At 39.7% G+C, this 21,075-nt stretch overlaps 1 protein-coding gene across 1 annotated transcript in view; it reads left to right on the top strand.

Moving 5' to 3' along the window:
- Window positions 1–21,075, top strand: part of LOC104259710 (glypican-5-like) — a 391,297-nt gene that overhangs the window by 232,100 nt on the left and 138,122 nt on the right. The window contains exon 7 of the mRNA XM_059822578.1: window positions 4,851–4,971. Coding sequence (XP_059678561.1) covers window positions 4,851–4,971 — 121 coding nt within the window. The remainder of the gene's footprint in view (window positions 1–4,850; window positions 4,972–21,075) is intronic.

Genomic DNA, 21,075 nt, shown 5'->3' with positions numbered 1-21,075 from the left:
TTCTCCCACAATTAAATAAAAATTTGGATGCCTCTTAAGCAGCTATGTTGCGCCAAATACTCAAGTGGAGAAAAGAGAACTAAAATTAAGAGAATTGCATTCAGATGACGTTCGAGTTGCGGGTATCCTGAATTTCCAGTATAGATAATTCTGAAACGCTCAGTGCATGTCACAAAGCATATGAAGTGCAGTCTGGTGTCTTGCTCTGTAATCCCTCTGGTGAGTACACATGCTGGAGCTGACTTCATTCGGGAAGAGGACAGGCCATTAGCCACTGGATCAAAGCACTGGGGTGCTTGGTGGCTGCTAGTGGCGCAACTCAGGGTAGCAGCACCCTGAGGCATATGGAGTAATGCAAATAGTCTCCCAGATGGAGGTTGATCGATAATACTTGGAAAAGCTGCCTACAAGAGCTTTATCTGATGCTTGTAGCCTGACTGGTATGGTCTCCTGCAGGGAGGAGGGAAGGAAGTGGTGTGAAAACAGCACCCTGTTTCTTGGGCGTTTGTGGTTAAATAGCACTGCTAGTTAGATCCATCCCTAATGCAGCTCCTGCAGTCATTTGCCTGGAATTTGAAGTTATTTCTTTATTATATGTTGGTTTTAAAGTATTGAACTGTCTAAAATGGCATATTTGTCTTTGAGGGAATCTTGTACCTTGATCCCTTTTCATATTAGGAGTTAAAAAGAACACCTTTCAGAATAGCACCTGGCTTTATTTTAAAATAAGTGTTTAGACTCAAATATCTTAATTTATCTGTATTTATATAGAAAATAAAAATGCGTACCTTCAGCTGAAATGCAATCCCACGTGTAAACAGCATTTCACTTTTTACCTTTTTTTAAATTTGCCATGAGCTGTGTTAGCTAAGATCTAAAATAATTTATACTGTTCTTCTGAAATACTGTAAAGCTGGGGTTTGGGGGGTTGTTTTTATAATTTGTTTTTGTTTGTTTTGTAAAGTATTGTAGCTTTGCCCAGCCTGTCAGTGGAATAACATTGGCATGAGGTTTGAGGTCTGGATGAAAATACTGTCTGCACGTGCTGTTCCTTGGGCTCCGATGTAACAGTTCCTTTCAGGATTGCTCCAATGACAATATTTTAATACAACTTTCCTGGCCATTTCTGCTGACATTTCTGGGTTTAGTATGAATAAAGTACTAGAGCTGTAACCAGAGTTAACAATTCTGTGCTACAATATTTCAGTTAAATTGCAGGTTATTAAATAAAGAAAGCCAATTTCTGATCTTACTTAATGTACATTTCCAGTAATTCAGGATCTGATGTCAACAAAAAAAATGTTATAGATAGTGCAAAGAAGTGAAGTAATCAGATTATCTTTCAGGAAATGTATAGTGTTTATTTCAAAGTATTTTAGCATGATACAGAGCTAGTAGAAGGATTCACAGTTTACAGGGTAGTAGTTTGAGTCAGATGGACATAATGTCTTTTTCTAGTACAGTCTTTGGTTCTTGGCTGTGAGGGACTGGAGGAATTTCTCCCTTCTCGCTGACTGTGCAATTATCCTTCAGTTCTCTGCTCTGTCTCCTTCTGGTGTACACCTTGAGAGGTGTAGCCCACCTTCTCTGAACTCACCATTTTTTAGTTCATCTGAGTCTTTGTGGGCTTGGGTTTGTTATAGAAGTGATCTTTCACTAAGAACATACAGGACAAGCAGAGCTTACAGGTTATTTCGGGGAAACCCAAGAGTTGGGTTTTTTGTGCTCTGTAAGTCAGTCTTTTGCCTCTCTACGTCAGCTTTTTACACTGTTCATTTGGCAGATCACATCTATTTCACCACTGCCAAAGCTCTGTAGATGGTTTTCTGGGCATTGCCAGTCATGCAGGTCATGTTCCACACCATAGCTGGGCCAACCCTTATGTGCTGGAGCCTCGCATTAGCAGTTAGATGTAGTTGTTAGTGACTGCCACACTGAACCTATGCTAGTCCAAGGAGACAAGGAAATGATACAGGATTCATACAATTCATGCATGCTTTCTCTGACATCTGAAATTTAGGTAATCCACATTATGAATCTTAATTACAAGCAATCTGGGCAACAGAAATATTTGTGCATAATTTATGCATATCTCTAGAGCTTTAAAGAGTGAGTCCTTAAATGCAGATGGAACTTTAAGAATATGAGTATCCCTGTTGTCTCAGTGGACTGTGGACTCATTCATACCAAATGGTCCTATTTTCCTGAAAACGATGTATGTAAAAGAGGGTATGTATTTAGCAACAGCAATATACATGAGTTGACTGAGACTGACTTTCCATATTTTGGGTCCCTTTGAGGACTCTGGCGTTAATGCTGCTGCTGCTGATATCCCTGAATTGGTCATGTTTATGCAAACTCTATGCAGTGCTGTAGGTTTATAATACCACTTAGAGGCATTTACTGGAAGCTTGTGATTCTCAGGGAAAAAACCCAATATCATTTGCCAAAAAAACCCCAACCCAACCAACCCAGAGGGGAAGCAATTTTGCGTTCTTTATCCTGGATTATAATAACATAAGCCTCTAGAGAAATTCTGATAGCTTTAACCAGGGGTTGAATGGAGAGCAGTCAAGAGCAATGAAAAGGAAAACCCTTGCTTTTTGCTGCTGTTGATGAGTTTCTGATCAGACAAAGCAATGCATGCAGAGAATCACTGAACAGACATGTGGAGGCCACGAGCTGACCCATTAAATTAAATCTCTCCTGTATTGCAACTAGATGATCTCAAAAAGCTGTGTCAAGTGTCCCTGTACATCTACAGTGGGTAACCATGTGTTTTCACACGGTGAACAATGATGAGCATTCAGCAAATAGTATGATTTGTGAATAAAGGTAAAGCTAAAGGCAGGTAAGGTGCAGCAGTGTTCCTATATTGTCCAAATGAATTGATCTGGATTGATATGATCTATACCAGTCTTGACTTCAAAATACTACTTTAGCTGGTTCTTCCTGGGGACATTGGTCCAGCTGTCTGAGTCCGCTTGTAAGGTCAGAACCTGACCATCGTTTTGTACATGCCATCTCATCATGAAAGTTTGTACTTCCAGATTAGTTTATACTTCTATGAGTTACACATCAAGAAAAATTAGAACATTACCTTTAAAAGGCTCAGTGCACAAAAAAATACAAACTCACTGAAAAAGATTTTCCTTAATGTTTGTCCTCTAAATACTATCTGGCTATTTGTGAAAAACATGTTTTTTCTCAATTCTTTGTTCTAAACAATTTATTTTTCTTTTTTCCCTGAGAAGTGAAATTTATTGAGTTTACCAAAAAGGTGGACCGTTCTCAGTTCTTTCTCTTTTTAAGCCACATGTTTTACAACAGTATAATACAGTATGTTTTGCCAGCAGCTTGCATAAAATTTGTTGTTCAACCTAAATGAAATTAAGATAGATCAAATATATTTGGAGAGCTAGGGCTCCCCCTGCCACATTCTATTGTCTTTCTACAGTAGAATTTGGGCACTTTTTTCTACTTTGAAGTGCTGTCCTCAGCTTCAGCACAAATTGTTTTACGGTGAAGAATTCACTGATAGGGGAACATCTGGGATATCCAAGTATGTAGCTATGATCAAAGTGAAAGATGTAGCAGAATGTTTCTCTTGACATTTCAGTCCAAAGGAGCACAGCTGATTACTACCTGACTTATAAAGATGCCAACATGGCATCTTAATGAGATGCTCGCAGGCATGTGTGTGAGTCTAAGGGAGTTTGGTTTGGGAACAGTCTCTTGTCCAGTTCATAACTGCTCATGCAAACATCCATGATCCACTTTGTGACAAATGAGTGCTGAACTAATGAGAGTGGTTACATACAGCCCTCAAAAGCGTGACTCACCAAAAAAGGTTGTTCTGTGTCTCTCTGGGATTTGCAGTGGATTGCGGATGGGTTGAACTTAAATTGTGCATGAAGAGATCAACTCTGGAGCCAATATGCAGTAGTTTGAATACTTCCAGAAAGCACTGGATTCAGCATATGTGTGCTGATAACGTCACCTCCTCAACTCTGATAAAGACATGTTCAGAAGTAGAGACCAAATGTGCACAATCCTGGAATTTTCCCTATCAGAGGACATGGGTGGAGCCCCAAACCAATTAGGTTTTGAGAATACACTGTGGTAGATTCCAGAAAAGACTGGCAGAAACTGTTTAGGCAACAGTTGGTGAGAGAAGGTTGCTGATAAGAGACAAGGTCCATGTGGTGGGGCAACAGCTGCTATTCCTCAAATAAAGCAAGACTTGGTTAGAGAGAATTCCTGTACGTGGGCCTTAGCTAGTGAGTTTGTAATGCAGGTAAGGCACGGTGAGGAGCTTTGGTAGAGCAGCAGGTGCTGCTTTATGGTGTCTCTAGACAGTTTGGTTATAAACTGCTAGTCTAGCAAGGGAAGTCCAATCTCACGCTTTGATTAAGAATCTTTTCAAAATCAGACTGCCATTTCATTGGGTTTTACTTCAATCTTGTGATATTTAGTTTCTGTCTTAAATTCCCTGAGTTTCTGTAATTATGAAAGAATGATTTTTTGGAAGCTATCAGCTTTGCTGCATGGATGAACTTGAGAACGTCAGTTATAAAAGTTCACATATTAAAATATGAATGAAAGGAACCTCTATGGGGTTTATGAAATTGTTGTCAGTTAATGACTTGTATAGTTTGAAGTGATGAATGATACTGCAAGAAACTGTTATTTTATTCTGGTTTGGTGTATTTAGAAACATAAATATTTATTACAAAATTCTATTCCCATTTACAAAATATTTGCTTTTTTTAAGTCCCCTTTAATATGATATTTGATTCCAATGGATATGGTGCCAGTCAATGATGTTTTCTTTTTTTTCTCTTTTTCAGTTACACCAGCAGAGTTGTTTCCAATGGACTGAAGGCACAAATTAATAATCCAGAACTGAAAGTCAGAGGATTGGATCCACTCATCAGCAGTTTAATTGATAAACTTCAGCACTTCAATAGAGTAAGTAACTTTTAGAAAGAAAAGCATTTTATCACTGGGTTTGATAACAGAGCTGAAGCTAAAATTTCTATGTGGTACTGCTTCTTATGTTACATTTCCCAGGATAATAGGCCTGAAATAGCCAGTACTAAAGGCAACTGAAGATTCTCTTGTGCCAGCCGGTTTATGAACTCTAATGAGGCAAAATTATTTCCCTGGAAGTTGCTCTAATTCCTGGCTGTTGTTCCATAGCTGTTGATTAACTGTCCTACACAGTCCAGAGTCCCAGGAACAGGGAGGTACTCCTGAGCCCCACAGTTCATACGATGCTTGTGACTGGAGTCAGGCCATGCGAGCGCCTTTGGGAGCCCGGTGATATTCTTGTGTTGGAGGAATATCTCCTTGTTTGTACAGCTTCCTGTTTTTCAGTGGTATAGATATAAACGGATCAAAAGACAAAATGGGTCTATAAGGGTGTGATAACTGAACTGTCCGGAATGCTGAAGTCAGAACAGAAGGTGCTCCAGGATGGATTAGCCATGCACCTTTGAAAACGTTTCCTTGACAGGCCTTGTTCTCTCAAGCCCCTCAGCCCAAAAGGAATGAGTCTGTCAGAGGCATGATTAACCTGTGTCTGCCTCTATCATCTTTTTGGGTTCCCTCAGATGCACTTGCAGTCCTGGTGCATCTGCCGTCTTTCAAAGCTGAATGCATGATTCTCTGATATTACAGCTTCAGCACACCTCTTTGTGAGCTCTTAAAGTAGTGCCAGTCCAAATGAGCTGGAGCTAACAGATTTAACAGAGATTGATTTTCATTTAAAGTAGGCATGTTTTCTTGTCAGCTTGGAAGAATGCTTACAACAGTGTGTTCAGAGTCAAATGTGTTTGCGCATTAGTCTACTAGTAATCATTCACCATTAAAGAGTGATGGAGCATGGGGATATAAATAGTTAGCAGAAAACTGCTGTAAGATTGAAGTCCACATTTGCGGGTGGGGTGTGCAGAAAGAAAAATAATCTGCACAGGTAAAATGGGAGGAGGAATTGCTTAGTCAGGGTGTGCGAGGTTATTAAGACTGGTCATGGTTTGATCTCCTTTTTGCTTCTGCAGAAGTACAACCCTCCTTTACCTCTCATCAACCACTGGTGGTAAATCCATAATCTAACCAGTAATTGGTGTTTTTGTTAAATCTTGCTTGGCTCTCATGTTCTTCTACTGTTCTGAGGGCTGCAGTTTAGGGATTCTTTGTGTCAGGCTGTTTGATTTAACTTGCCATAGGGGATTACAACAACCGGTCTGATGTGGTGCTTAATATTAGAGTGAAATAGACATTATGTGGTCAGATTGATGAAAAGGATAATTCATTATTTATCTGCCTTTGCATGTTATAAAGTAGAGTGTTAATTTACTTTATAAATATTAGATATATCCATCTGTGTAATGGTCTTCTATAAACACTGACAATAGGAAATAGTTAGAAATAGATTAAATTAAAAGTAGCTGTGTATTGGAAATTCTTTTTCTTTGTCTGCTGCAGAAAAATAAACATCTGAACGGTCTCATAATGAGCTGCATACCAATTTTCTTAAGTTACGTACATTTAAAAAAGAGCTTCAAAGAACACTTTTTAGTCAGAAAAATAAAATCCCAATTCCTAGCGCTTTCTGTAAGTTGGAAGTGTTGCTCTCTCTTACTCCTAATTCCGTTTTAGGAGAATATCATCCTTAAGTAAATGTAACTCCCATCAGATTGAGGTGCTTAGCAATAATGGATTCCAAGGGTGAAGGATTAAACAGAATACTGATTATTGCCCTAAGATGGTTCGTTCTTAAGTACTTGGAATAATATAAATTCTTTTGATCATAATTTTAGTAAGATTTCTTCAGAGATCAAAGCATCAGAGAAGTTGCTAAATATCTAAGGCTTTCACATACAACATCAAACATGTGTAGCTGTTTTCTGCTTCTTGAATTTTCATTTTGGTTGTGATATTAATATACAAATAAAAACTGACACTGAAAAGCCGATTAAATCAGGAGTTTAAAGCGTCATCAATAGTGTGTGTACACTGCATAGAGGAAGAGGTATAGAGAATCCCATTACTCATTTTATGGGCAAATTGATTTTTTTCGTCAAACTATTCTTTTTTTTTTTTTTTTTGAGGCAATACATAAGGTGGAATTTAAACAATGGTAAAATAAGGTGTTATCTTTGTATCTTCTTAAGTGTTTGACATTTGCAATTGACCATATTGCAATACCATTCTGCAATAGTTGCAGAAGCAATCCTAGAGAGGCAGGAAACCTGGAGAGCAGAGAACAAAGCAATGTGCATCATAGGTGATTTGATGTGTCTAGGCCCCAATAATCTTCTACCACTTAAGTAATAATGTCGCTAAACTACCCAGAAGAAAGCATATTCTTGGATAAGAGAAAGATGTGCTGAGATTTTTAAAAGAAATAACATTTCTGTCTTAAAAAAACAAGCTCCAGCCATGCTGCATCTATCCCTCAGAGAGCCTGGACCTGTTGGCTTTCTGTCTCTCTCTTTCTTTCTGTTTTGCAAAGGTACGTGTTTTTGAAAATCAGGATAATCTGCTGCTAGATAAATTTGCTGAGGTGGTGCAGTAGTCAACTACAGCTACGTTCAAATCAACAAGATTCATTTTTCTAAAAGATGTACCTTAGCTCAGCAATTCTTAACCATTTCTGGAGCAAATCTAATTGCTGCTGTCTTCAGTAGCTCCCCTTCCACCTCCTATCTTCCACTGCTGGACCCCAGCTCTTCCTCATCGTGCTGCGACTACTGCTGCAGCCTCCTTCCTCCACGCTGGCAGTCCCAGGCTGCAGGTGTGGCGGTGTAGTGCGGCAGGGTCAGCGGGACCTGAGATAACGTGGGCCTCTGGCGACTGGGGTAGCATCGCAGCACAAGGCTGTGAGCAAGAGTGGCTTGTCACTGGCCGTGCAGAAGTAGCAAACTATTCATTCATTTAAATCCAAAACTGACAGTCTTTGGTGTACAGCAGCCATTTCTTTGTTAGGTCCTTATTATGACTTATCCACAAATGCAAAGAGATAAATAACTTCATTGATCCTAAATCCCATGGACATGAACAAAACTCTTGTCAATGTATTATTCTTCTAGTTGGTGCATCCCAACGCCAGCACATTACAAATAATCTGTATGCAAGTCATCTTCTATTTCTGCCAGTTCATTGGAGATCGTAGCAGTTCCTCATTTTTTTCATCTGGGACTTAAATCCTCACCATATAGTTGTTGTGTTTTTAAAAAATGATTATGCAAATAGCAGGCTATTTCATAACCACTTTGCAAAGCCAAAAGTAAACTGAAATTTAGAGACTATTATTCAACAGTTACTGTTATTTGCATCCCTGGCAGATAAGGTATTTCAAGTGTTTATTGTAGCTGCTGATTCACATATCAATAGAATTACCGAATTAAAATTTACAGTAACTTTTACTATTAGTAATGCAAAAACAGATCAAGTGAAGTCCCAGGTTGATTTTGAAGAACTAGCAGTTAGAAATAACATCTTTTGCTCCCCTTTTTTTGTGAATAGAGCAGATGTGAACTGCAACTGATAATAAACATAAAATCCCCTATTGCGCCCTTTTTGACTACTACTTCTTGCCACATAATCGCACTTAAATATGTTTTAATGTTTTTCTTCAGCATAATGCTTTTCACAGTTCAAACACAAGCGGTTCTGAGGCCAAGGTTAAAAATCCTAAAGGATCAATTGCATTGAAAAGCAATGAGAATGTTAGGGAAAAGTGAAAAAGCTTTGACTATGACTTTACTAGCAGGGTTGCATGGGCATTCTCAAAGGATTATAATATAATAAGCATTATACAAATTTAACTTATTTGTCTTTTGTCAGCCTAAATCATATCTTGACAGATTTTGAGAATCAGTGTGTTTTGCTGTTGTCAGAGATGAACACTTAGGGCATGACTGTAAGTCAAGAAGATAGTGCAATATCCTAGCGCTTAAAATGAAAGCAATGCCAAGGCAAACCTTGCTGAATCTGGACCCACATATTTATTTATTTTTTCCCCCCGCCAAAGACTCATGGATCTGCCAGCTGAACTAAGAAATTCAGGTAACTTGTATTCCCTTTAGATTTGTATACAAAAGATGCCATCACAGCAAAGTTCAAAGCAACTGCACAGAGATGTTTCTTAACAATAATATGAGCTAGCCATAATTTAATCTCGAATGTGAATTTAATTGGGTTAGACAATAGAGAATAATACAATAAATCATTTAATCACTACTTAATTTAAAAGTGTATATATATATTTTTAGACATCTGTAAAATTTATTACATTATAGACTTTTAATATGAGATTTAAGTGGAGACAAGTTGGTTTGATTTTCATCCAAACTTGTAGCTGACTTGGACTAAGACTCAAAATATTCTGTTCTTCATTTCATCTAATGAAAACATAGACAGAAAGGTAGTCATCTTAGAAAGATTGTTGCTATATTACTTCTAGTATTTGGGATTTAAACAGCCCCAACAGGCTTAGAAGAATTATTACTTGCCCCCCACATACCTTCCAAAACCTGCAGAGACTTCTGTCTCTTACAAAACAGAGCACCTTTCCCAGAACTACCATATATCCGGATTTCCAAAACAGGTCCTCTTTTTTTCTATCCAAAGCATTTGGAGACTTTGGATATTTCTTCAGGATTTCAGGTGCTCCATATCCCTTTTGGAAGTGTGAAGCAAGACATCTGGAAGTCCCAGAGATACTCATTATGTCTTCGGTGGCCAACCAAGCAGACTATCTGTAATTTGAAGCATTGAATTTAATGCAGATGCACAGATTAATAGAAAAAGACACACTGATGGGATTGGGCCCTGGTTCTAGTTGTGTAGGGTGTACAGTGTACTGACAGTTTGTGCACATGTAATACACTTTCAAGGCTTTCAGGATTCATTGCATGCAGACTCTGTTATACAGGTACTTCTATGATGATACTCCCGTACAGAAATATAGGAGGTGAAAGACTGCGTTCTCTGCACTGTGATACTGCCAAGGGCACACCATCATAGCCTGTTGAGGATGCCACCCAACTCACCCCAAGACTGATTTTATCTTTTGCAAGTAACGTAGGATCAATGTCACCAATCAACTGGTGAAAGCGGTCCATAACATAACAGAGACTGTTGATTCTTCAGTGCAGGTTTTGAGTGTTCTGGTTCATAGAAGTCTTAAAGGTTAATCTTGCCTCAGTTTGTCTGAGGTTCAGGTACAAGAGAGATCTTCACTGAAGCAAACACTTCTACAGTTGTGTTGGCCCTTTTTGAATTCACATCACTATAGAGGCAGTAACAGCCCTCGCCACCTTCATCTCCAAATGTAAACAGCAGTGATAATTGAATTAATACCATAGTTATTGGCTAATTAATAAATAGCAGCAAGAAATGCATATCCTTCAGAAAAATAAAGATAGAATTAATGAAACCTGAGACAATTATATTTAAAGTCTTACAATGCCAGGAAAGAGCAAATGGACTGTTTCTTTATTTTTTTTTATTTCCTGCTCCGCTGTATAAAAATTGTTCACTCCTATCTTCAAATAAACTATCATCTCACATTACTTCATCAGTTACACAGAGTTTGTTTCTCATCCTATTTTTTTCAAAATGCTTGTTCTTATTAGATTCATGGGCTGTTTTCATTCTCCCCTGCTAAGAATCAGACATCTCTTTGCTTCCAGATATAGATGCTGAATGCTCAGCTCTGAAATAAGTCATGATCTTTTTCATAATCCATATGCAACGAAACAACTCATCCCAGTGCTTGAAACAGTCCAGCTTACTCAAAGACTGAGCATAATCTTTCTCTGTGTGGTCTTCTGTATGGTTTTCTTTTTCTTAGGAAATATATATATACACACATATATGTAACATAGACTGTATAATAATTTTGAAGACATCTGATTTCATCATATCTGTGATTAAAGCAAGAAAAGATACATAAATGCTGCCAGCCTGGGAAAAATAAACAAAAATCTAGTAGCAATTTAGCTCTCTTGTTTCTTTAAAGAATCTGGCAGATTTCTGTCACATATAGTTCTTAGCAAGTCATCTTTGGGTCCAAAGCTTTTTGCTTTTGTAACATATTTTCACATTGACTTGTCAATCAAAGCTGAGTAAAATTCATCTGTTGTCTATTGGGGGACTCTTGTTACCGAGAAAAATCAAAATCAACAAAGAGCCCTCTTTGCAAAGCAGTGTATCACACAGTAGTGCATCGGGATGTGGTGGTATATAGCAGACTACATAGTAATGGAGATGCTTCACTAGGAAATGTTTCTTGCAATAAAGGCAGTAGTTCTCAGGCAATTAGAGAGGATGTAGTCGCTGATTGCTTAGGAGCATTCATCTGTCAGGGCTTCCATTAGAAGGAGTAAAATTCACAAGAAATGTATCAAACAGCAGGCTGGTGCATCTGAAGTCTGTCAAAATCCTATTCCGGTCTTAGGTTTCTGCAAACTGCTTTTGCTTTGAGACCAGTAATTTGTGCCCCTTCCTCATTTCTGACTTAATGCATCGCAGGTGAGGCTGCTGGGGGAGCATCCCCGGGGAGGGGGTGTGCTGGGGAAGGAACAGGGGCAGCTTAGGGCCACAGACAGCTCAGCTGGGCTCCTACTGGAAAACACAGAGATGTGGCCGTGAAGGAAGAAAAACTCACTCAGATTCCCTTTGTCTGCATACCTTGAGGGGCAGATGGAAAAGCAGACCAGCCAATAATAATTCAGTCATTAGGCTATTCATCTGGAGATGTGGGATCTCCTCACTCAAGCCTGGCAGCCCCGGTCACTGGGCTGTGTGCAGTGGTTTTCTTCTCTCATACGCCCTTAACGTTTTAAAAAGAAAAGAGGAGTTTGGAAGCTCTAACCTTGGTTCTGCTATGGCACTAAAATTCATGTCAAAACCAGAAGTTTGTCCATGAATCACAACAGGAGAGCTCTTTCTAGTCCAGTCCCAATGGAAAAATGTCACTGGAGCATTGTTTTATGGCGAGCATATGTTAACCTTGTAATTTATTGCTAATTGAGGTATATATCTTCCCTGGCTGAAATCAGATTACTTTTACTGGCCTGAGGTCTGCAGGTTGTTTGTTTGGTTTTGTTAAATATAGTGACTTGAGATATAATTAAATAATTTTAATTAGAAATGAGAAATGACTTTTTAGTATTAAAAACAGCATCAAGATTTCAATAGAAACAGAAATCACGTGAAATACTGGCTCAACTAAAGCAAAATGTAGCATTTTAAAATAAGACAAATCTGAATCTCAGCGTAAATCCAGCATATCTTATTATATGCTAGCAAATATATAATGCTAAAATGCCCGTTTATTATTCATGTGTTGTGTCTCAGAGTATGCTGTGCTATTTGTCTTGCAAGCATTTTCAGAAATTATTTGCCCAGATGGGCCGTTGTATGTGTTTTGTTTTGCTCATTGTGGGAAATTAGTCTTAATAAATCAAAATCACATACTGAGTCACAGTAGTGACTTTTGCCAAGTGGGGGAGAGGGAGGGGAGAGCTACTGTTTCAATCTATAACTGAGCCAAAACATTTCACATATAGAAAAACATAGTTTGAAAAGAAGAGTCTTATTTTAAAAATAATAGAGAGTCTGTCCTTTGGCTTGAGTCCCTAGTTCTAGTTGCAGCTGATTAGCAAAAGCTGAGCTGGTACTTGTTTTCAGAGATGAGCCGAAAAGTTTTTTGGATCCTCTGGTGTAATGGCTGCAAGTGAGGAGAGGGTCAAACCTTGGAGGGATCTGCTTTGGCCTGACCAGTGGAAGGTGGTACGGGAGCATGAGCCCGGGCATGGGAATACAAGGGCTGGTGTGGGCACCCAAGGCCAGGCAGGAAAGCAAGGCAGGGGCAGGAGCATGAGGCATCTCGGGGCGTCTAGGAAGAGCTGGTCAGCCCTGGGGTTTGGGGTTGCTGCCCAGGGGGTGGAGGCAGCAAAAGGGAAACAGTTCCACCATTAGTAGAAACACTGTGGTTTCTTGCCACCCGAAGAGAAGTGCATCACTCTAATAACTGTTGTCTTTGTGGTATAAGGTGCTAACCAAAATGCATGCTGCTGTTACTGTTCAACAACTGTTAACAGTTGTTATTGTTCTTGACCAGAAATGCCCCTTTGTGGGTGTTGGCAGAGGGGAGGAAGCATGGATCTGACTGCTACATTAGCCTATTTGTTTTGATGTTAATTGATTTTTTTAAAAAGAGAAAGTCAGCAATTATCATTGAATTAATTCAGGTTGTCATACTGAAATTACAAATTCTCTTTTATGTAAATACTTATTTTGTTCTATTAGCCCATCATCTTTTTCTGATCACTTCAATGATTGTAAGTCATATGCATTGCTTTAAGTTATTACCATTACAAGTGTGATTATGGTGTTACTTTTGATCTCATTCCCGAGGTACGATAACGTGCTTATTTTTGGAGGTGGTAAGCTTAGCATAATAGGAAAGAAAAGCAGGGATTTACGGGCTGATCATTGTTTTCTTTAGGGTAGAGGAAAGGTCTCCAAACAATTGATCATTGTCCAAAAGCAAGAACAGGGTCATTTTCTTCTCTTTCTGTTCCACTACTAAAGGGAGGAGACGGGTAGAAAAAGCAGTGTAAGAGAATAAAACTAAAGACTACCTAAAGTCCAAACTTAGTCTGTAAAGCTCAAGTGGATCTGTACTGCTGGTGACAAGTGGATTAATACTACTAAAGTATACTGCCACTTCCCAGTTAAAGCAACCAACTTGTTTCCAGAAATAATTTGGATTGCACTGTAGCACAAGTTGATGAATCAGACCTGGACCCCAGTTGCCCCAGATCAGGTGTCCCTCTGAGACGTTTCTCTTACTAGCTGCCTGATATGGCTGCCCACCGTGGCTGCCCAGTGCCACTCCCAGATGCTTCCTGCACTACCCAGAAGCATGGGAGCCAAGTCATCGGTAACACCCGCAGCCCTCATATTTACGTTGCTTAACCGGTTCCTCCGTGGCAGCTTAACGTGAGATGGTTGTCCGCCCAGGCGAGCAGCCTTTTAATATGTCTCCTCACTGTATCTGCAATGTGAAGAGAAGCTAAAACCTCTGAATCAGTTTGGTGCCATTTGTATTCGCGTGATCAGTCACGTACTTCTTGGAGGAAAAAATAAAGAAGAGCTAATGATAGGTGTGAGGTGAGGTTAGGCAAACTTCCTGGTGTCACTGTCTGGTCTCTAGACGAGAAAATAGGGCCATGAGCAAGCATCAGAAGAATACTTGATCTGCAGTCCTCTTCTATCAGTGTTCATTCCCTTACACTTTGGAATTTAGAAAGCAAGCCTGAATATCGGAGAAAGGCCATGTCAGGAATAGCCTTTCTCTTCTATTTAGGGAGACATTCACAAGTAATTACTAAAATAGGAAAGACTAAAGGAAACAATCCTCTTGTTTGAGGCAGAACCACTACTGTTAAATAGCATTATTTGTCAATTTAAAGAAATTCAGTCTTACGATAGACCTGTTTTGCTTCTGACCCTGTCTTGCACTTGTTTGGTGTTGTACATAATATTTGTAAAGGTTCAAGTATATTACATCTCACAAACACCTGATCACACACACATCCCAGAGCCATGCTGAGAGTAGTTCACCAAATCCAGAAGAGATCCTAGGATATCAGACTTGCATTTTCCTCATGTCATCATGAGATCTTCTGCCAAGTTGGAATCAAAAATGCAAGTTGTATGTAGGTGCAGCAGCCTAATTAGTAAAATCGCACAAATGCTGGTTTGGCACGATCATTTTTGCTACTGCTCTTTTATCAAAAGCATGATGCAGTTCTTGAATGGCCACAGACCTCCTTGACCTTGCTCTCAGTGTGTTCCTCAAAACATCAGGCATCTCAGCTTTCTGGATGCTGAGCATGATGGCTAGCTGGGCTGCACGAGTGCAGCGCAGAACGCACCTTCCTGCTCTCTGCCCCACGAGCAGGCCTGGGAGGCTTCTTCCATCCTGACACTGAGACATCTCTCCCTTCTTCCACCTATCAAGGATAGCTATTCCCACTTCTCCAAGGAAACACTTCTTCATCAATAGCATTAATTCTGTGTGGCTGACGTCCTGTCTTCTCCATTACAAAAGCTTGATACTGTACATTCACATCTCGTCAGAATTCCCACGATAAACTTTGCATCAGATACAAAAGGCTGAGTCTTACCTGCCTCTTTGCTAATATTGAAAGCAAAAGAACTGTCTGGTAGGGAAAGAAATCACTTTTATTTGTAACTGTTTGTTTTTTAATTTTTGTCTTCTTGCTTTTGTGTCAAGACTTGGAGATTTGCAAAGAACATGACTTCAGCTAATGCCAGAAAGTTTACTGGAAGTTTTACAAACCCTACTGCACTCGAATTTTCTCCGTCTGTTACTTTTATGAGCATTGGCTAGTACTTAACTTTCTTACTTTTTTACTGGCCTTTCTTACCACTATTGAAATGTTTTGTTTCTGAAAATTGGCCTAGTTTAAGTCCATTTTAAAATAATTAAGTTAGGTGTATTATTTAAAAGCACTATGAAAGCTCTTCAGCTGAGTGTATCAGCTGATTTCATTGTAGTCCAGACAGTCTATGCAGTTTGCCCCTAACTCAATTCAGTCCTGTGCAGGTATGAGGCCAGCATGTAGGCTTAAGAGGAAAACATAGCAAGAAAGGGAAAGTAATTTCTTTGGTCATAGGAAACTACAGCATAGTTTCCTATAAACATTGTTCTATCTGGATTATTAGGGATGGTAAAAATCAGACAGTTATATCAATAACAGGTTAAATGCACCAGCACTCAGTATGGGACCAAACTCCACACCAAAGCCATAGAAGATGGACTGAGTGTCAGGGAACCACACAGGGACTTCATCTTTAAGGAAGGTTAAAACTCACTTTCAAATAGACATGTGCAGATGTTCTGTCACTTGATCTCTGCATTCTGTCCCAAACAGGAGCAGAAGTTGCTTATGGCTGTGAAGCATCTGAGAGGAAATAGCCATGGCCCAGGCCTGAGCTTCGGGCAGTGCTTGGAGCAGGCAGCTGCAGTGCCTTGCACATGAGGGCTTAGTACTTGTGGAAACCCTCTTTAAATGGCTCTAGGAAGACTGTTTCTCACAGCTGCAGGACACCAGGATCAGCTGAGATCTGGGCTTCCCAAGAAGCTGGGGACCCTGCCACTCACAAAGGAAAAGTGGGGCTTCCTGAAGTAGCAGGTTTTCCTGGCCCTGCAGAGTTCGAGGAGCTCAGAAGCCCTGTCTGCCCAAATGGTGGGTGATCTCCTTACAAAGTGACTGTTCAGGAATCCCAGCTGAGACATGGACCGGGCAGTAGTCTGGCGTCAGCTCAGCACAGACTGAGTCCCAAGGTTTTCTGTTAGTGTTCACTTACTGTTTGGAGATCTGGTTTATTTGTCTGAGATACAATATTAAGCAGACTCTCCCCACCATGCCTTTCCAGGTTGATACCTTGAGAGGTGACATTTTATCACTATGATACCCAATGACTTCCCTCGCTCAGGAGGTGAAACACTATTAGAAATAATGATAGGGACATACTGTGCATCTGTGTCTTAAATGCAAACTCAGATACAGTTGAGTTGAGTGATCTTCCTCAGCCTTCTTTAGAAGTCTAGGTCCAAGCCCAACACTGTACGCACTGGTTTACATGGTGCTTAAATGACAAAATGCAGAGAGCCCCATGGAGCACTTATGTTAAGGGCTGTCATAAGTAATAGTCAATGGAAATGAAGGATTTTTTTCAAAATGCATTAGCAATAAGGCTGTTTTCAGAGGTATATAGTTCAATTCTGATTCTTCTACCATCTTCTACCAGCATTTACCAGAGTATAAAAGTTACCAGAGAGCAATAGACAATTTGAGGTTGGAAGGGGGACGATCTGGAGATAATCCAGCTCAACCTTCTGTTGAAATCAGGGCCTTAGATTAGGTTATTCAGGGCCCTGTAAAACGAAGTCTTGCATAATTCCAGTGAGGGAGATTCCATCTCTTCTCTGGTGCCCCTCCACTTTGTGTTTCCTTGCTTATATCTATGAAAGTAAGCACACTAGTATTAAATGCCTCACTTCTTCCTGTTTATAATGTTCTCAAGGTCCAGCTAGAATTCATAGACAATAGTTCTTGGGCACAGAATAGGAACTTTATACACTGAAATACGTTCCAGTGTATAAAGCAAGAGCAGTTATATAACAACTTGATAGCGGGATACCTGGAAGTTCCTGCTTCCTATAGGAAAACATTCAAAGGAAATGACAACCAAAGTAAACAGCATGTCTCCATATCTTGCACAAAGCAGATTCCTGTGCGAGTCCAGCCTGCCTGGATTACCACCAGTGAGGCTGACATCAACAAATGGAGAATACTGGTTAGGTGACAGCCCGCTGGTTTACAGAGCGCAGAATTTGCATACGCTTACTAGCTGGAAGAAAATTTACTCCTGTGCACATGATGCTGAGAAAAGCCTTGGGTATTACTGTTGGGAACCATTTGCTCATTACTGTTCTCTTGAATAGCGATGAAGTGCGTGTAAGAGTCTGTGTGCCATGGCTCCTATGCACTTGCAAATGTAGCTGAGCAGAGATGGGACTTTTTCTACCTTTAACTGTGATTTCGTGGCTGAAATTGCCACTTAGAGATTTGAGCTCTGTAGTCCTGAAAACATCTAGGCCCTCAGTTTCTACACCCCTAAACACCTCAGGCTTTGGCTAGCTGAAGTGTCTTGCATTGCAAATATGACTTATTTACTATGCACTGTTTAGTGACACCTACAATCTATCCTGCTTCCTGGGACTGTATGCATTTTAAATGAGATAATACATTTATTTCACTTGCCTTTTTCATGCATCTGAAATGAGCCTGTGCCTCAGTGCAGTTACGTGGGAGTGGATCTATTTGGGGCTGAGTATTCCCAGTCCCAGATGTCATGGATGAACTTGTCATTATGCAGAACAGTCACCCAGGAGACCACTGGTTCCCTCTAGAAATGGGTAGCCTTGGTATTGCCTTAACACTAATAGCAAAGTGAAAAATGAGAGGCAGTAAGACAGTGCCACTTCATGTAGAAATTATGCACTTTCATTACTGTTTTCTCAAGCTCACTTTTGAGCTGTGCAAAGACGCTAGTCTTCACTCTGAAGAAGAGTCATCCCATGGAGAGCCTGTTGTCACATAAATCTCATGCAAGTGCTTCCCCCCACCCCAAAGATTTGAGAGTTGCCAGTACTTAGCAAGCATGAGCCGCTCACAAACAACTGCAGAAGGTACCTGCCTTGTTGCAAGACAGAAACTGGGTTCTCTGCCTCTTACAGCAATGGAGACCTCACAAGAAGTTGTTAATATAGAAACATTGGTGAGTATACACAAAGGGTAACTAACAGGGGTCTAGTAAAGCAAATAAGACCCAGCAAGTATAACCATGCTCAAGCCCAGAATCAATATTTATGTGTCCCCCTAACTTTAAAGATGTAAATAATTCCATTGGCTATTCACACTCTGTATAATTGTAATTATATGCATGTTTGAGTGAAGGCCATGCTCAAAAATAGAAGAAATACAGGGCCTGGTGTAAGGCTTCTGAGGTTAAACCCTTTGTGTAATTGTTGGGGAATAAGGCTACTCCTTTGAGAGGGTAAGTCAAAATCTCAACATTAAGACTTTTACTCCAGACCAGCCTTCCCCATTGATAATAAAGGGAATCTAGGGAGGGTCTTCGGGCAAGGCTAGCGTTAACCTTTGCCAGTCTGCTATCATCTATCCCCCCAGTTTTCTCCTCACCAGAAGCCTTCATTCAGCATGGCATTTAAACACACCGCTCACTCAGCTGTTGTATGTAAGGAGGTGTGTGCTTTTTCGATGCTTTAGTGCCGAGTGTGCTCCTGCACAGGTGTTTATGCACTCCAGGCTCATGGCAGTGTGCACACCACATCACACAGGCCCCAAGAGAGACAGGGGTGACAGGACTGAACTGTTTTGAAGCAACCACAATGTGTCCTCAGTCTCACACAGTTCACTCACATCTGAAGATTAATTTATGTAGGCCTCTACATTCTTTTGATGTATGTAACTGAAAAAAAAGAAACGAATGTACACATTCTGTTGTTTCCAACACGTGGAAAAGGAGGTTTCTAGCTCTAATTTGTTAATTATTCTGATATGGAAGATACTTTTTCTATGTGACAAGGACTTTTCCACAGTTGCGCAAGTATGTCTAATAACTAATTCAAATGGATTCAAGTGACAGTCAAATTTGAACACAGCTTTTAATAGCCAGAAGCAAATAGCTACAACATAGCCTACTGATATGAAGCACGTAGTGTTTTGAATGCTGCCATATGTCCTGATACATATCAGCCTTGCAAACAGAATCAAACAGTGCTCAACATCATTTCAGGGCCCTGCATTTTGTTTGTTCCTTTCAGTATCTATAAGAGGAGCCTCTCACAGCAGAGTTTTTCAAAATGACATGTTCATGGGAGTGAACTGGCAGACAAACAATGTAATTATTGGATAATATAATGAAATATGACTTGTGCTTCACTGCAGTAAAATGACGCTGAACCATATTTGATGTGGCATTTGAAATAAGAGAATCTAATAATATAAAATGGATTTCAGAAGGGTAAATGGAAAGCTTGAGATTTGTCTTAGGCTGTATAATTGGGGCTGGATGAAGTCATAAAGAGAGGGGAGAGGGCCAAGGGCCGCGGCGAGCTGCAGGCACTTCGAACCCCTGGCTGAAGCTGACCGTTTGTGCCAGTCACTCGAATAAAAGTTTAATATTAAGAGCTTTGTTGCATGAAGTTCTAGTCTTGAGGGTAATTTTGAGTCATGTGGCATGATACAGAAGTTTTAACTGAGGTGTGTAAAATGAATCACTTCAAGTATTAAAGTTCAGGTTTGGACTTCATTTAGAGTGTTTATGAACCATATGAAGCAATATTATACTTTCTTGTTATAAAGATTATTTCAGTTATTGGTTAATACATTTTTTTAGATTTTTTTTTTCATCTAGCTTTGCTAATCACTTCCAAGTACTTGGTAGACTAAAGATTGCACACCAGTTACCGCACATGTAAAATAACTTTTGAGTCAGTAATATGATACAAACTAATAATCCAAACAAAACATAATAAATTGCTACTTAATTCTGAGACTCAAACAAAATTAAATGTATTGGATTTATTTTGAAAACTTGAATAATTACTTTTTGAAATAAGAAGTTTCTGTTTAGCTCCTAAATGTAATGGTAAAAGCCAGAAAGTCGTGAGTGCACGTTCAGGAAATGGGATTAGCTGATAATAAAGCATTTCAATTCAGCGGCAAAGGAAAAACACTTCAATTTCAAAAGTAACAAAAGTAATATAAGAGAAATACTAAACAGTACAAAGCAAAAATTACGACATGTAAAAGTCAAGAGGGAAAACTAAAGGTGTGATGTAAAACCTGTGGCTGGTAGGGCCAAGGACAGTAAGAAACTGTCTTATCTTGCATGCTAAGGTATACTATTAGATAGTAAATAATTAATAACGAGGCAAAAAGTATCCCTGTCAACATATCAATTCTAGTAAACGTTACGATATTTTTGGCTTTGTTCTTTGAGGAAGCCCAAGCTGTCCTGTCTGTCTGCCTATCAGCCTGCGCCTCCAGCAACCTTTTAAAGGGATCGAGTTCAGTCACGTTTCCATAGCCATTTTCATCTGTGCAGGAAGTTTCTTTCCTTGCCGATTACTCCTGTCTCAGAAGTTTTTGGACTACACAGACATGTTGGCACACATGGCAGTTTGATTCCTGAGTAAAGATTCTTGGAAGAAGTGCCCAAGAGTGATGCACTGAGCGCATAAATGGGGGAAAAGGACGCAGGGCATTGTGTTCTTAGGAATTGCCTGTACGTAGAGTTTTAGCTGTGATTCTGGTGTTGCACTGTTTTGATTAAGCCAGCACAGTTTTTTGTGTGTGGATGCTTTTTTTTATCAGTTCAGGCAGGGAAAAACTTGAATGACTGTAATCTGGGTTTAGCTAAAATAGTTCA

The sequence above is a fragment of the Gavia stellata genome, chromosome 11 (assembly GCF_030936135.1).
Source record: "Gavia stellata isolate bGavSte3 chromosome 11, bGavSte3.hap2, whole genome shotgun sequence".
Classification (NCBI taxonomy): Eukaryota; Metazoa; Chordata; class Aves; order Gaviiformes; family Gaviidae; genus Gavia; species Gavia stellata.
This window is presented reverse-complemented; position numbering and strand designations above follow the sequence as displayed.